The 15,418-nt window shown below is 33.0% G+C and overlaps 3 protein-coding genes across 3 annotated transcripts; 1 reads left to right on the forward strand and 2 right to left on the reverse strand.

Annotated features, from left to right (window-relative positions):
• Positions 1–785: 785 nt before the first annotated feature.
• LOC147910549 (uncharacterized) lies at positions 786–12,769 on the reverse strand. The gene is made up of 3 exons (XM_087403122.1): positions 12,213–12,769; positions 12,044–12,109; positions 786–996 (listed from the first exon to the last, which is right to left on the reverse strand). Exons 1-3 carry the CDS (start codon positions 12,303–12,305, stop codon positions 904–906), a joined length of 252 nt encoding a protein of 83 aa, XP_087259248.1. The 5' UTR covers positions 12,306–12,769; the 3' UTR covers positions 786–903.
• Positions 919–8,632, reverse strand: LOC105151617 (uncharacterized). Its single transcript, XM_011065432.2, has one exon. It carries the CDS (start codon positions 4,856–4,858, stop codon positions 1,772–1,774), a length of 3,087 nt encoding a protein of 1,028 aa, XP_011063734.1. The 5' UTR covers positions 4,859–8,632; the 3' UTR covers positions 919–1,771.
• LOC105151616 (uncharacterized) lies at positions 9,205–12,020 on the forward strand. The gene is made up of 3 exons (XM_011065431.2): positions 9,205–10,624; positions 11,260–11,465; positions 11,565–12,020. The coding sequence occupies exons 1-3, from the start codon at positions 10,613–10,615 to the stop codon at positions 11,674–11,676; spliced, it is 330 nt and encodes a 109-aa protein (XP_011063733.1). The 5' UTR covers positions 9,205–10,612; the 3' UTR covers positions 11,677–12,020.
• Positions 12,770–15,418: the final 2,649 nt, after the last annotated feature.

Raw genomic sequence — 15,418 nt, forward strand, 5'->3', positions numbered from 1 at the left:
AAATAATGTGACTTTATTATTAATTTTATTATTTAATGTATGATTTAGAAAATGATCCTGAAGCTTCTGAAGAATTCTCGGAAAGAGGATAGGGCCGAGTCTTATCGTGCAGATGATTGGAAAGGTATTAGGACAAAATACTGAAATTTCATTCAATATATTTTGAATAGTAAGGTGACGTTATTTCAACGTTTTTTGACGTTAAAATGTCAAAAATGTCATTTTGACGGGTTTGACTAGAATAGTGACAATTAAATAACATCATCTTACTATCTGACGATATAACTTTATTATTAATTTTATTATTTTTGTATGATAAAGGCTGCTTCCACTTAACACTGGTGGAGTCATTTTATCCTTGTCGTTTATCAAATGTTAAACAAGGAAATGTTAAATACAATGTTCGTAAGCGTTGCGAGTGTTAAGTGGAACGCAGCCTCAAAGTACGATCCTGAATGAATCTTCTGGGTATTTACTAGAAAAAAGAAAATTGGCAAAGTAGGAAATACTGAAACTTTAATATATAATATAATTTTATTACACCGATATAGACGCAGCAATAGGCATAAGTGAATTAATAATAGACATAGATAATTAAAATTAAAAATTGATAATTGAAATGGAAAGGAAAATAATTGAAATATAATTTCGGCAGATTCAATTTCTGATGTTATTTGTACGAGAAAAAGAATGTTTTATTTGTAAATAAGCTGAAGATTCATTGTTATTTATAATAGGCACTTAATATATATTGCTGATAAAGATTAATAAATTACTAGGGGCTATGCTGATATGATTAATTTTATTTTCTCATGAAATCCCGCAAAACATAATGAGAAATAACAAAAATACATTATCAATATGTAGTAAGTCATAAATAATATGTATAATCGACAATCTATTTTATTCAACTAATAATCGCGTCTTCAGGTTTTCCAATATCTCTGTCATCCTGTTCTCTAGTTCATCTCTTCTTTGTATTTCTTCTCTTTTCTCCTATAACATATATATGGAAAAGAAATATTTTGATGTAAGATATTTTTTTTTTTTATAAGAAATCTGTCTAGACAAATTTTAAATCATTAATTTTTTTTTGCTAATATTTAATTTCGAATGCACACATATGTACTTTTACTTCAATTTAAAAATAATTTAATCTTAAATAAGTATATAGGCTATTGGTTTTTAATTTCTTGAGAAATATTTTGAAAAGCATTTGTGAAATGAAATTCAATTATTTTTGATTATACACATTTAAAGTTTTATGATTTATAATATAAATAATTTGATTGAAGATATATTTAGAATATTCAAGATGTTAAATATTCTTTTCTTTTATTTTTTAAAGATTGAAAAAGACATTTTCTTGTTTGCGTTTATTTGTGTATGTGTGTGTGTATGAGATTTTACTCCACATGCAGTCTGCATAAACTATATTATGCGTGTGCCGTGTATTTGCGTGATTTTATTCTACACGTGATCTGCACAGACTGTTAATGTAATTAATAATTTATTACAGTCAATTATACACTTTTTTATATTACATTATATGTTATGCTTGAGAAAATGACAGAATACAAGAGGAATTATTAAAATTAAAACTGAGTACAACTCGAGAACTTCATGCGAGCAACAGAACTAGTTATATGAAACGTGTATCTTTTTTCCGTATTGAAATAGATTTTGTTTGTTGCGCAAATTAAACAACGAATGAACAACGTTTTGCCCGCACACTAATAATTTACTTGAAATATTTTTATGTAAATTACAATTAGATATTGCGTGTAAATTCTACGTAGTGGATCGGTCCGTTCGGCTTTAATTGCCTCCGCTCCGACACTCTCAAGGTCGCCACTTTGTTCCGATATTCTCTGACTTTGGCTTTCTCCGTATCATTTTCTGGTTCATCGGTCTGTTTTATGATACTTTCGTCATCGTGATGATAAGCGGTCGGTTCCGGTGCAATGAACGCATCCGATTCCTCCATAGTTTTGCCATTCTCCTCAACAACTTTCATTGCATTATTGCTTTCGCTTCCAAAGTTATAATCGTCTTTGCTGAAACCGAAGAAATCATGTGCGCTCTGGGGATCGTTGAATGACTTGCTCGTCAGAGTCTGCTGCGGAGCCATTGCTTCTTCGTTGTTCTTGCGGTTTTCTATTTCTGGCTGCAAATTCCGTCGTTTTCGTAACAGCCGCAAATGACGCGGCCTTTCCGATCTACTTTGCGTGTTCCGATTTAGAGGCGGAATATTCTGCAACGTAAAGACTGGTCGAGGAGATTGCTCGGCCGTATTACTTGGTGGTTGCGGCCTGTATATCTTATTCGACCAATTTTCCGTGTTAAGAATTTGACTTTTTATGTCAATATTAAACGGTTCCTCGGTTTGTGGCCTGCGTTCTTCAAAAGTGTATCTATAACGATCGAGAACGTTTGCTGGAATTTCCTGAGGAATTTTCTGATAGTAATAGTCACGTGGACTATTTGTGGTCTCGTTCAGATTGTATTTGGTGATATTAGGTTTTACTTGGACGATCTGTTCACTGGCGCTTTGTTGATGAGCAACGTAGATTGGGTTTCGCGAATGTGGAACTTCGGCATGTGGATTAGAAACTTGACTTTGCGAGTTCGCAGCTTCATTGGAGAAATAATAAAAATTGTAAGGCTGTCCATACGGATTACCAACGACTACGAGATAACCGGAAGGTTGTTCTGAAGACTTGTCATTCGCATCTTGTGCTGCGATTTCTTTTACAACATGTTGATAATAATTTGGAGCATAATTTTGTGTGGTAGGATAATAATTCGGTAAATTTGACGGAACGATAGTAGTCGCCGGTTCCGTATTGTCAAAGGCGTAATCGAAAGGCGGTGGCCATACCTGAAACTCTTTGTGCTCGCCTTCATGTAATTGTCGTGGTCTTTCAGGCAAACCGATCTGCGGAGTCAGCAGAGTCTGCTCTTTAAAGATTGTTTGCATGGGACCCATATTATCTTCATTGAACCGACTTTCCATTGATTTATCTATCTCTTTATAGTTTAGTCGTCGTGTAGTTGCTTGCTGTACTTTGTCATTCGCATCGATATAACGCACAGGCACGACTAGAGGCACGTATGTTCCAAAATCGGCTTCTTCCTGTGATTCCGCGTTCTCTAATCTCACATCATTATCTTCCTTATCACGAAAATGTTCTGGTTTTTTAGGTCTTCTTGATGTATCATTTCGGATTCTCAGATTCTCTCTATCATTTCTATCCGCTTCATTTTCATCATTTAAGTCATATTCTTCGTACTTATTCTCCGGCAAAGCGTATTCTTCTCTGAGCTTCTGCAGCCTAATCAAATGTTCGTCGTAACCATCCTCGGCAGATGTCTCTTCTTCATTCTCTTCCCGTGACACATCTTTAGGATTGTTGTGAACTCTTTGCGAATCATACGCGTTAGTTTGAACATATGGATGCTTGAACATATTTACGTAATCGGCGATTCTATTATCCTTCAGTTTCTTATTGTCTAATATCTCGCCATAGCTGTCACGAATCACTTCGGGGTTACCCTCGTGGAAATAATCGCCAATAGGCAACTGCTGGTATCCTATTTCTACGTACTTGTCGAAATCTTCAGGTTGTTTATATCTATTAAATTGTTTGTTAGAATGATCGTCGTGATAGTCTTCGTTTTCCTCTTTCTCATCCTTTGAGGATTGCTTCGAGGACTTGTTCGGGAGATTCTTCTGGCTGGCATATTCTTTATGTCTTTCCACGGAACCTTCATCTTCCTCATCATCATGATGCGTTGGTCTTCTCTCTTCCGTTGATTCATTCTTGGAAGCATCTCGATTTCGATCAGCAATTTCCTCTTCATGATTCCTGTATCTCTCATTTATTTCTTCCTCCTTGTAGTGGTCAGCTTTATCACGATTTCTTTCTTCTTCCTGCTGGTTTGGATTCTTAATGTGCTCTTGTTGTTTGTGTTGCAATTCGTTAGGTTTATTGTTTTGCTGCTTGTTCAGCTCGTCGATATGTAATTGATGATTATATTTGTTCATTGGCTTCTTCACGTCCTTCTCATCGTAAATATCTTTTTCCTTCACCGTATATCGTTCTGTGTCTTCATTACTCCTATATATTGTCTCCTGTTCTTTCCGAATTGGCGTTTCCATATTTTTGTTTGAGTCACTGACAGAAACGGGTAGAGAAGGATACGGCAGTTCGAGATTCTCGACAGGATCGATTGGTAGAAGATTCGGCGCAATCGGCAATGGAATTTTGACGAAGAAAGGCGCTAACAGAGGCTGTTGCGTCTGCAAGTTTGTCCCAAGATCCATTGGAATCTTTGCAGGAAGCATTGATGCGGGTCGCGATGTCGTCATCATTATTGTATTATTTTGACGACCGTGAAAGATCTGCTCATATTGCTGAAGATGTCCTAAAATGTTTGAATTATTGCCAAAGTTTAGCACACCGGTAAACCTGATGGTTTCTTGCTGCCTTGGCACAGTGATATTCGCAGGTTGAGAAGATGCAACATTTTGTTTTACATCAACCTTAGTCATATTGGACATTACAGCGGGTTTTGTGACATTCGGATTTGGCAGCGAGGCGAATTGAATTGGAGTCACCGTGTATCCAAAAATCTGGGCCAGACCTGATAGCAGAACACCGAGAGCTCTCTTATCGCGAGGATTTTCCGTAGATTGTTTGTCAATTCCATCGGTTTCTTGTATAGGGATTTTCGATAGATTTTCAATGTATGTCGAAGGTCCTGCTCCCAATTCGGCGATTTCCTCCGGTGGCACCTCGAACGCGCGCGCGACGCACAGTAAACATAGAATTAATATTTGTACATACAATTCCATCGTGGAAGACACCTAATTGATGTTCGGAAACAATCGCATACTGCACATTGGATCTATGTATTAAGTCACTTTTAATTATCAAATTAAGGCACTTTATTTTCGTATTAAATACGTGTTTTTTTTTAAATCTTCAATCTTTATTTTATCTAAAAAATTCACACATGCTGTTTATATTCTTCGTTTGTTTTGTCACCAATCACTATTATATTGTTTTTATTAGAAGATGAGCAATAATAAATTATATAGATAAATGACTTAAAAGATATAATATAGATAAATGATTTTGGCCGTAGATATTATTGCAATAATTGCAGTCGGATCGCGCTACTTTCGTGCTTCAGAACTCCACGAGGACTGTCGGTTGATTGCGGCGACATAGCTTGTCATTAAACAATGACTTGACGGGCGGGAGTAATTTTTGCATAATATCGGAAAGAAATATCGAGTTTCTCTTGAATTGTATGGGCCTACTCATTGATTTGCAACAACTGAAGCAGTACGATGCAATGCGCGCGCGGGAATGACCGGGAGGTACGGAATCGCGCACGAATAAGTTGGTATTACTGCTAAAGAAATAAATACAAGAAAATTATGCGCGCTCATGCGATTCTGGCTGGATAAATTCTCTCTCGTCATTTAATTGTACGCAAAAATGACATATCTGTCGCAATATTCCACAGTTTTTAAGAGAACGATAGATCCACATTAAATTTGTTTCCATCGTTAACAATAATTAGGTTTTATAAGTAAAAAATAAAGATGCAAATTACTTAATAATTTGATAATTTAATTACTCTGGGAATATTCTGGGCTACAGCGAGAAAAACAACAAAAGAAATGAATTTTTATTCTTAGTTATTTATAGAGAGGCCAATTGTTTGTTACGATAATATTTTTAATTCTATAAAGATGAGCATTTCTTTATTTCTATAAAGATAAGCATTTCTTTAAGGATTAATTTTTACAGTTCTTACAGATAAGCATTTATTTATACAATATAAAAATGAAGAATATATTTTATTTGAAATTATAATGCAGAATAAAAATTTAAGATAACTAAGCCAGCTATTAAAGATATGACAGACTTGTCGTGCATGCTTGCGTTTGTTCATTTTTTTAGTTTCCTAAGTGAAAGGATTCACCAGTGCGTGCACAAGCGTAAAATTAATTTGTACTGTCGATATTTCAGATTCTCAACTTACGATAGCTTGTCTAACAAATGCAAAAATATTTTTATTTGTTCCGTTGAGAATTGCCAATGTAAAGAAAAATTATTGTTCTCGTAACAAACTTTCTTATATTCGGGTCGACAACCTTATGCTTTTAAAATTTAAAACAAACGAAGATTATTAAAAATAACACTACCGTTACATGTTCGAATTAATCAATAAAGAATCGATATTGATTTCGATGAATTAAAAATTTACTTGTCAATGCATGTACGTAATTTATATTTCCCGTTTTAAATGTGCTACATACAAAAAGAAGTGACTTACATTTTGGACATAATAATGAGATATAAATATTGTATAACATGACATATTTTTAAAAAGGATATGAAATTTGAAGAAGGCTTCTTATAACTCAACTTTTAATTTGTATTAATTAACGCGATATATTTAGCTGAACAAAGAATTTTGAAATTCAATCAATATAATATGATAAGAAATTTATTTAAATATCTATACATGACTGCGTTATATAAAATGTATCTATCCGCGCGAGTGTTATATAAAATGTATCTGTTCGTGCGAGCATTTCCATAAAAACAATTATGTTGCGTCCGACTACAGTTGATTGTGGCAGTAGAAAAACGGGAATATTATGGAAGGTTGATGACAATAAATATCAATTCGAGTCGATGTGTCCAATTAATATCGACGTGACCGATCACGAGGTGTACATTAGTATCAATTGTGTGCTTTTTATATCTCAATTTAAACTTCGGTATGCTACTCTTCATGCTTGAAATCCATATAGGTACTACAATTTAAACTAAATTATAGTGTATATGTATTTTTCTTAAATCTTTATTGTTTTTGATACTTTTCTCTTGTTTTTATTTATAATTATTTAATTCTGCCATTGCCGGTCCTAAGCCCAGATATAAAAAGAGAAAGACTGATTGAAAAATAATTAGCGAGTAAAACACCAACGCCAAGTGTATCGGATAGCGATTAAATAATCCGTCTAACTCATACAGAGATTTCAATAATCTTGAGACTAAATCCCTTTGAAAAAACTGCCGTGGAAGTACGTGGGAACCCATCACGAGTATATTTTTCAGAAAAATCTATGAAATCAGATAGCACGAATGATGGTAGGTTGAGCGATCAGACTAGCAATCGACTTTAGTACCCGGGCTGGATGGTGTGAAATAAGTGACCGAAGCTTCTAATAAGGACCATGTCAGGCCTTTGAAGGAAGTAATACTACTGATGTGATCATGGATATTACAAACAAACTTTCATTTAAGGCTGAACATCATATTGGTACCTGGAATCTATGGATTACTACAACCAGAGAAACTAACCACCGTGAATAAAGAAGCGGAGGAGCATTATATTGTAATATTAGACCTAAGTGAAACGCATATAAAGCGCGAGTAGGGACATTTCATAACAATACGAGGGAATATCCTGTACTCTTCTAAATGCACGGAGGGAAGTACGAACTGCGTTGGCATTTTACTTCCATCACGCATGAATATAATATGTATTGGTTTATAATTCAAGCTCCGACAGAATCATTACTGTAATAGCTTAATATAAGGCCGAATATATTGAACGTCATGCAAGTATTATATACGTTTTCACTGGTGCAGTCATTGATAAGAATACCGACAAATACTATGAGTCGCTCGAAGCTACTCTAAATGCAAATCCCATCTAGGAAACCACAATAATGCTTGGTGATTGGAATACAAAAGGAAAATCTCTTATCACCGATAATCACATCAGATCTATCGTCGGCACTCGGCAAACACGGACTTGGGACGACGGTCAGAGAAAATTCCTAAAATTCTTAAGAGAGGGCTCAGTATATCCATAAATCTAGATAACGAGAAACTCTGGACGCCATCTCTACAGAAGAATAAGTGGCATTAATTGTAAAACTAATATATGAATTATTGATGACATGGATGTGGACTCATCCAGCTTAGGAAGGATATAAGGTTAAAAGGGCTGTAGAATAAAGAAATGTGAGAGGCAACCTCTACAGGATCATAAATAAGAGCTATTGTAAAGATAATAACTTTTTAAGAGTATATGCATTGATATTGAAAATCATTCCCTGAACTATCAAACCTTCAACGTCTTCAAGAAATTATTGTCCAAACAATTTAGTCAAAATCGGAATAAAAAAGGATTAGGATTTAAAAAATTCAATGTTATGGAGTCAGCTGCCCTGGCGAATTCTTACAGATTACGGCATATGGAATACGGTTATGACCAGTATGATCAATAATATTGTCAGTATTTAATACTGACAGTACTGACTGTAGAATCACCTTAAGCGCGTTTAGGATATAAAAATTACCTCGCATTTTAAAATACGCAATAATATCAACTTTGACATTTCTCAAATATACAATTAAACTATAAAATAATTCAGCATTAAAATCATGCTAGAGCAGTTAATTTTTATATCAATAATAATAATAATAATAACAATAATAATTTTATTGATGCAACTGTTTACAAATAGTAGAAAAATAAACCTGACAGAAAATAATGAAAATCTTCCAATCTGAAGGATAATAACAATAAATTATATAAAAAGGCCATATAAGAAGTTATATAAGAAGTCTTTTAATACTTTAGGAACAACAAATTCGAAACATATAATATATTTCGGGAGCAACAAATTCAAACAATACGTCAGTGCCAAATTTGAACAAGTGACAAATTTTTTTTCGAATAATTTACTTTTGTAACTGCGTGCACACTGAATAGTTTTTCGTTTATTATTTATACCTATTTTACAAGTAACAAATTCGTAACTTGCATATCTCGAGAGTAATAAATTTAGATAACATCTCTGTATCAAATTTAAGCGAGCAACAAATTTTTTTATTGATACTTCACTCTTATACCGCTTGCACGCTGAGAAATTTTTTCGTTATTATTTACCGTTATTTCGTAAGCAACAAATTTTTACGTTGTTATATACAATTTTGTTATATATTACATATATATATATATATATATATATATATATATATATTGTTACGCTATCTTAATCTTCTTTTAGCGTAACATCGTTTCTTTACAGAGCAACAAATTTTTTTTCTTTGACAACTTTTTAGCAACAAAAATGTTAGAATTGATTCTGCTCACTTTGTTCCGCTAACTTATAAGACATTTATTACGACTTTCGTAAGTAGATGTGTATGACTTGCTCCTTGGTCAGAGAAAGTTGTTATTTCCTAGTTTGGCGACGATAAAACCTCTTAGGACGACGATTCGCGAGAGAGGGATAGAATAAAAAAGCACACTGCGCGTTTAGGGAAGGGCTCGCGATTACATAACATCCTGAACACATTTAAGATTACGTGGCTTTGGATGAATTCGGAATATTTTATAAACGAACACAATATAAACGGCAGTGCTTCGAATTGAATAGCAATGCAGTTATTTTATGACATTTAAGTCTTAAATATTCAAATATGAAATAAGAAATCGAGATTGCACTTATTGTCATAAACATTGTTACGCATTACGTTATGAATTAATGTGGCAATGTGGCGAAAACAGTTATTGAAGGAAATTAATTAATACGGTCACGAAAGCAAATATAAGGCAAAGATATTTCACGGTCATCAAGTAATAAGATTATAATATTTGTTCAATTCATTATTAAAAATTAATGCAAGCAATATTTTAATAAATTGATTTTTTTAATTGAATAAAAATGTCATCAAGTGAGATTATAATATAATCTTATTACTTGATGACACATTAATTTTTAATAATGAATTGAACAAATTATACTAATATATTTCTAAAATCTTGTAATAGATTGTAATTAATTTTATGAATTTACAAAAAATTAATATTTATTTTAAAAATTGACTAGTTATGAAGATGTTTTCCAAAAATTTATTTTATTATTGGTCATTTAAGGACAGAGTTTACTTCCATAAAATGATATTATAGAAAAAATTATTTAGGAGCAAAATTTCTTCAAATTTTCATAAAAATCTCACGTTACTTATATAATTTTTTTGGAATGATTTCTCTCATAGAGATCGTCTCGCGAAAGTGAACTGCAGTATAGCAATGAGTACTCGTCAATATCTTTTGCTCGATTCTTTGTTGTGTGAAAGTGTAACATTTTTATCTTTTATAGAATAATTAAGAAAACATTATCTTCTTTTTAATGTTATATTTAACGTCATATAAATCAATTTTATCATATAATTTTATTAAAATATTTTTTATATCTTTTATATTGTAAAGAGCAAGTGACAAAATAATTTTTTAACTTCTCATTTATCTTGTATATTTCTGATTAGAAGATGACCTCGGAGATAAATCATGATACTCTTTCATGTAATCATTATGTCGTTTAACGATTCTTTAGATGGGAGTGGTTTTGTAGAGTTGTTAGTCAAGATGCTAGTTATATGTGCGCGCATACCGGTGGATCTAGAATTCACCATAAATTTAGCGAACGACTTGTATAAGGAATCCAGTATAAAAGAAGTATCGCCCCTCTTGGGGCTATCAGTTAGTGCGCACCATTCTTAACATGAAGCTGCTGGTAAGCATTTATAGAGGTTGACATGTAAAATTAATGAATTTTGCTAGTAACCCAATTTTGTGCGTGAGATTTTATATATATTAGGTGTTGGAATTAATTCGTAGCGTTTTTTAATGAAAGAATGTTATTTATTTCACATGAGCATTAAAAAATACATTAATGAAAGTACTTCCCATCACTTGTAAAACGCTACGAATTAATTCCAACACCTAATATATATATATATATAACATCTTTGATTTAATCAATCTAAAATTCTTTTATATAAAAAAACTGTACGTCATTTTTCTAGATAAGAATGGCATATTTCGGAGAATACATTTTGGATATGTAAATATATATAAATTTAGAAAGAGTAATGATGCCAAAAAATACTGTGTTATAATTTCAAAAATCTGCTTATGTGTTACAAATATTAACAAAATTTTGATCACGCTGGAAACAAATACTGTATTTATTTGAAACATTTATTTCATTTTATATTATCATTTATGTTGTTTATTATTATTGATTGCGATACATTTTAATTGATGAAATGATCGTCTAGTTTGCAATATTTCATACAGTCGTTCGTTAATTATGATGATTCATATTCGTATTGTCCATATATCGATGTCCATATATAATTGTTCTAGCTTTTGTTGTCGTTTATCATTCTGGTCTCCGAGAATCTCGTCGCGGAAAGAACAGCCGACGGCAATGATGTATCATCACAAGTGACCACTGTTTTTCAAGCTCAACCGAGTGCTCAGGAATTCATAGGAGAAAAAAAATTAGGAAAAAGAAGCTACGATCTGCTTTCCTTGCCCTACACACGCACTTACACTCCCGTGTTGTCGTGGTAAATAGTACAGATAAATATCTTGTCAACGGCGCGAATGTAAAAATCTCGGAACAGCAATTTGGCGCTGACAGTTGATTTATACGTTCGATTTCTCAGGTATCGATTGGGCCGATTGAGTAGCTACGGATTATACGGCAATGGTTGGTATCCATCGGGCTGGCCGTTGTCATACGGTGGTTGGCACGGTGGTTGGTATAAAAGATGGTAAATTTCGAGTTTTGAAGTGTGACTATCGCTAGGAAAGTGTACGCATCGATTTTTAGCACTTTTTTTAACATTTGATAATTTACGAATGTCATAATTCGTGTTATCGTAATTCATAATATTTGTTGAGTTATTTGTGGACACATTGTAGAAAGTGTCATGGCAAGGCATATATCGATTTATTTTAAATTTAGATTTTACAATAGTTCTAGATACTTTGAAACTTCATATTTATGGTGCAAATTAATTATAATTATGTGTCAATTGTAAGACAATACAGCACTCGATCACTTACACATAAAAAAAATGAAAGCGTTAAAATTAAATAAATCAGGCATATGTTAGAAAGAGTTAAATTATTGTGTGCGTACCTTTAATCGTTTCTTTATATATGTTTCCAATATTTCTTCGCATATGGTGAGATTCTTGTCCGTATCCTGTGCAATGAATCAAACGAAATCTCTTTAGAACTCATTGCAAGACAAATTATTTCACAAACATCAAAGAAAAACTTCATTAATTATTTTCTTTGAACGAGACCTTTAAAATATTTGTCAATTCTTTGATCTTTTGTATCTTTTGCTCTTGGTCGGCGGTCCGTGAAACGTTGCACATCTGATATGATCCGTACATTTCAAGGTGAAGACGATAGATAATTCGACAGTCAGGTTTTAGAAGTGCATACTTATCACTTATTCGTCGCAGTATGTCCTCATGCGCAAGTTACGCAGGGGGTTGCTTAGAAACGAGACGGCAACAAATATTTTATCGGTTTTCCAAGTATTGAATGTTTAGCATTTTGATTTCTCATATTATACTCTGACGAATAATAATTGTATTACAACGTGCGTCTGACAATTGTAATTTTTTCATTTATCCTTCGATTTAAATTAGATATCGATAGATATAAATTAGATATCAACAACTGATTTGAGAGTTGCCATCTACAGAGTTATCATCTACAGCGAGTATTGAGATCCGTGGATAAATTGTCTCTCTTTCGCTTCTTTATTTTCTCTAAATATACAGCTATACTTTTATAACATTTAAGTAATAGAGAAATAAGTAATAGAGAAGTGTAAATAATATAAATAATTAAAAAACTTTAATGAATATAAAATAATATAAAATATTTTATTTATTTACAGTTTGCCAAATACTGTAATGATAGTTTCCTACGTTATCCGTCCTATTACTTGTCTTCCTGTTCTTTGTTAGAGGGCAGCCGGAACACACATAAAATCGATTCTGCCACTTTTCCACAGGGATGACTGATCCGAGCAGTCGAAGATGACTGAGCCGAGCAGTTTCGGCTTAGTCGAACCCACGATACATTACGAATACTTATATACATTTACACATAATATACATACAGTTTTGTGAGTATTAATATTAATATTATAAACATTTGATACAAAATGGGAGTAGAATACAATTTAAGCTGAGAAGAGTAATAAAAATAAAAACAGGATTCATATACATTTGATATATTATAATTATAATAATAGGATAAATATATGAGAATTAAAGATTTTAATTTGTATTTCTTATAATAACAAATACTTGGTGCAATGATGTATTTAAAAATTTCGTAAAAATGACGTTAAATATTTAAATAGCATTACAAATATTCGAAATTTTACTGCTAATTCAATTTGATTGCTCATGAAAATTGAGTATTCTTTCAGATATATTAATTACGAAAACAATTGAGGCTTTTTTTTATTAAGAACAACAATACTAATAAATGTTCGTCAAAATATATATTAAATTGTTGTTCTCTTTATAAATTTGTTATATTTTTTACTGCGCCAGTTTGTTTTTTTTTTTTTTAAATATGTAGGGGATTGTCAAACTTCACCGTGTGAGAGTCAAAGATCAACTCGATGCATACTTTGAGGTTGCGCGTTTATTAGCTCCATTGTAGACAGTGACAGTGGAGGGAGAAGAGCGGCAGCATCTCCCTCTGGATGGACCAGTTTTTTGTCCTTTACAACTGACCGCAAAACTCAGAAAATAAGAGTCAAAGGCTAACTAGATGCGTTTTGTGGCACAATGTTTGTATACGTTTGAGTGGACAGTGGTCATTGTTCCGAGGGCAGCATCCCTCGTCGGATGGACCAGTTTTCAAAGCAGGCACGAGCCCGCGATGATGAGCTAGAATAACAGGACCTCTCGTTATGCGAACGAACAGGTTTCGTTGAACGGGCGGCTACGAAGCGCAGCCTGTCGGGGAAAACAGCTTGTGATCTGTATCAAGTGAAAACTGGTCCATAGTTCAGGTCCTCAGTTCAGCAGCCCGGTGCCATCCACGTGCGATCTAGTCGAGATCAGAGATCAAACTCTCAAGAAAAGCAATGACGAGAATGGGAGCAGGTTCCACTGAATAAACGGGATCACGATCTTCAACCGCGCATCGGAAATGTAGAGCAGGTGGAATGTTTAGATCTGCGAGCGTACGAGGAAATTTCTTGTTTACATTAATGTAATGGATTCGCGAGAAAGTAATCGATTTAGTTGTGCGCGAATTTTGCTCTTTATCTTGAACAACACATGGAAATATGAAGCATAACATATATACAATATATAAATACTCATTAAATAAGTTGTTTATATTGAAAATGGAGTAAATCAAATTTGCAAAATTTAATTAAAATCGTTTTTTTTTTACAAAATATTTTATCGTGTCGTGACGTATTACTTAAATTATTTAAATGCAATATTTTAACGTGAACCACATATTAAATAAAAACAAGGGCGCGTATTTATAACAATGAAATAATAGTAGTAATACATAAACGCATTTAATAAATAATTAATTTGTAATTGATAAACTCATAATTTTGAAACGGAGTTACTAATAGAATATCATCAATTATTTTATGGTTTGCATATTAATAGTAGTCGCCATTGCAAAATCTTGTATTATATTTTTTGAAGAGAGCACTGTCGTCAAGCGTCAAATGAAGAATACGATAAAAGGAATTGTAGTTCGGATCTAGGGACAAAGACCGTGTAGTACTCAACCAAAAGGACGCGAAAACAAAGGCCGATGACGTGTGTGTCACATGAGACGTCGAAACCAACCCACATTGGCCACTTCTTTCACCTGTCCATCATTCCCTGTCCTCTAAAGAGGACGCTTCTGAAAGAGGACATTTGCGTTTCCGTGCTCGTACCAGCCATTGTATGCCTTTATCGGCTGTTTCATGCTCTTCTCCGCTGGCAGTTCGCTTCACTGGCGACTATGCGTTCGGTCGTAGGAAATATATATCTGACGTGAGAGACAAAATAATTGCACGCTATACCTTTAGTTGTAATCAGTCTTCGTGCTATCAATCTTTATCAGTTCTTTATCGATATTTTTATATTTGTATAGGAATATGAAAAGATGAATATTATAACCTGTAATAAACAAAAGTATTCGATCACATACATAAATCTTTTTATTAAAAAAAAAAAAAAATCTCTTTATTAAGATCTGCTATAATTTGAAAGTTTTCTCTATCAATATAAAAATTCAATTTTAATAATATTACACATTTTTATTTAGTTATGAATATTAATTTGTTTTTAGTTATTTATGCTACTAATTCGTGTTAAATAAGAGATGTCTTATCGTGAAAAGTTATGTATGTTTGTTGTAAATGAATTTGAAGAATGAGTATAAGTTTGACATAGCGACTGGTTTAATGAGGGATACTGGTAGAGAGGCTGACAATATGATTGTAAGAAAGAATAGTAAA

Source organism: Acromyrmex echinatior, chromosome 2, assembly GCF_024713525.1.
Source record: "Acromyrmex echinatior isolate Ae372 chromosome 2, ASM2471352v2, whole genome shotgun sequence".
In the NCBI taxonomy this organism is placed as follows: Eukaryota; Metazoa; Arthropoda; class Insecta; order Hymenoptera; family Formicidae; genus Acromyrmex; species Acromyrmex echinatior.

Coding starts and splice junctions, on each gene's coding strand:
- LOC105151616 (XM_011065431.2), top strand. Junction 11,466..11,564: donor TACACTCCCGTGTTGTCGTG/GTAAATAGTACA, acceptor TCGATTTCTCAG/GTATCGATTGGGCCGATTGA.
- LOC105151617 (XM_011065432.2), bottom strand. CDS start 4,858: ATGGAATTGTATGTACAAATATTAATTCTATGTTTACTGTGCGTCGCG.
- LOC147910549 (XM_087403122.1), bottom strand. CDS start 12,305: ATGTACGGATCATATCAGATGTGCAACGTTTCACGGACCGCCGACCAA. Junction 12,110..12,212: donor AATTGACAAATATTTTAAAG/GTCTCGTTCAAA, acceptor TTCATTGCACAG/GATACGGACAAGAATCTCAC. Junction 997..12,043: donor ATATAAAGAAACGATTAAAG/GTACGCACACAA, acceptor TATATGTTATAG/GAGAAAAGAGAAGAAATACA.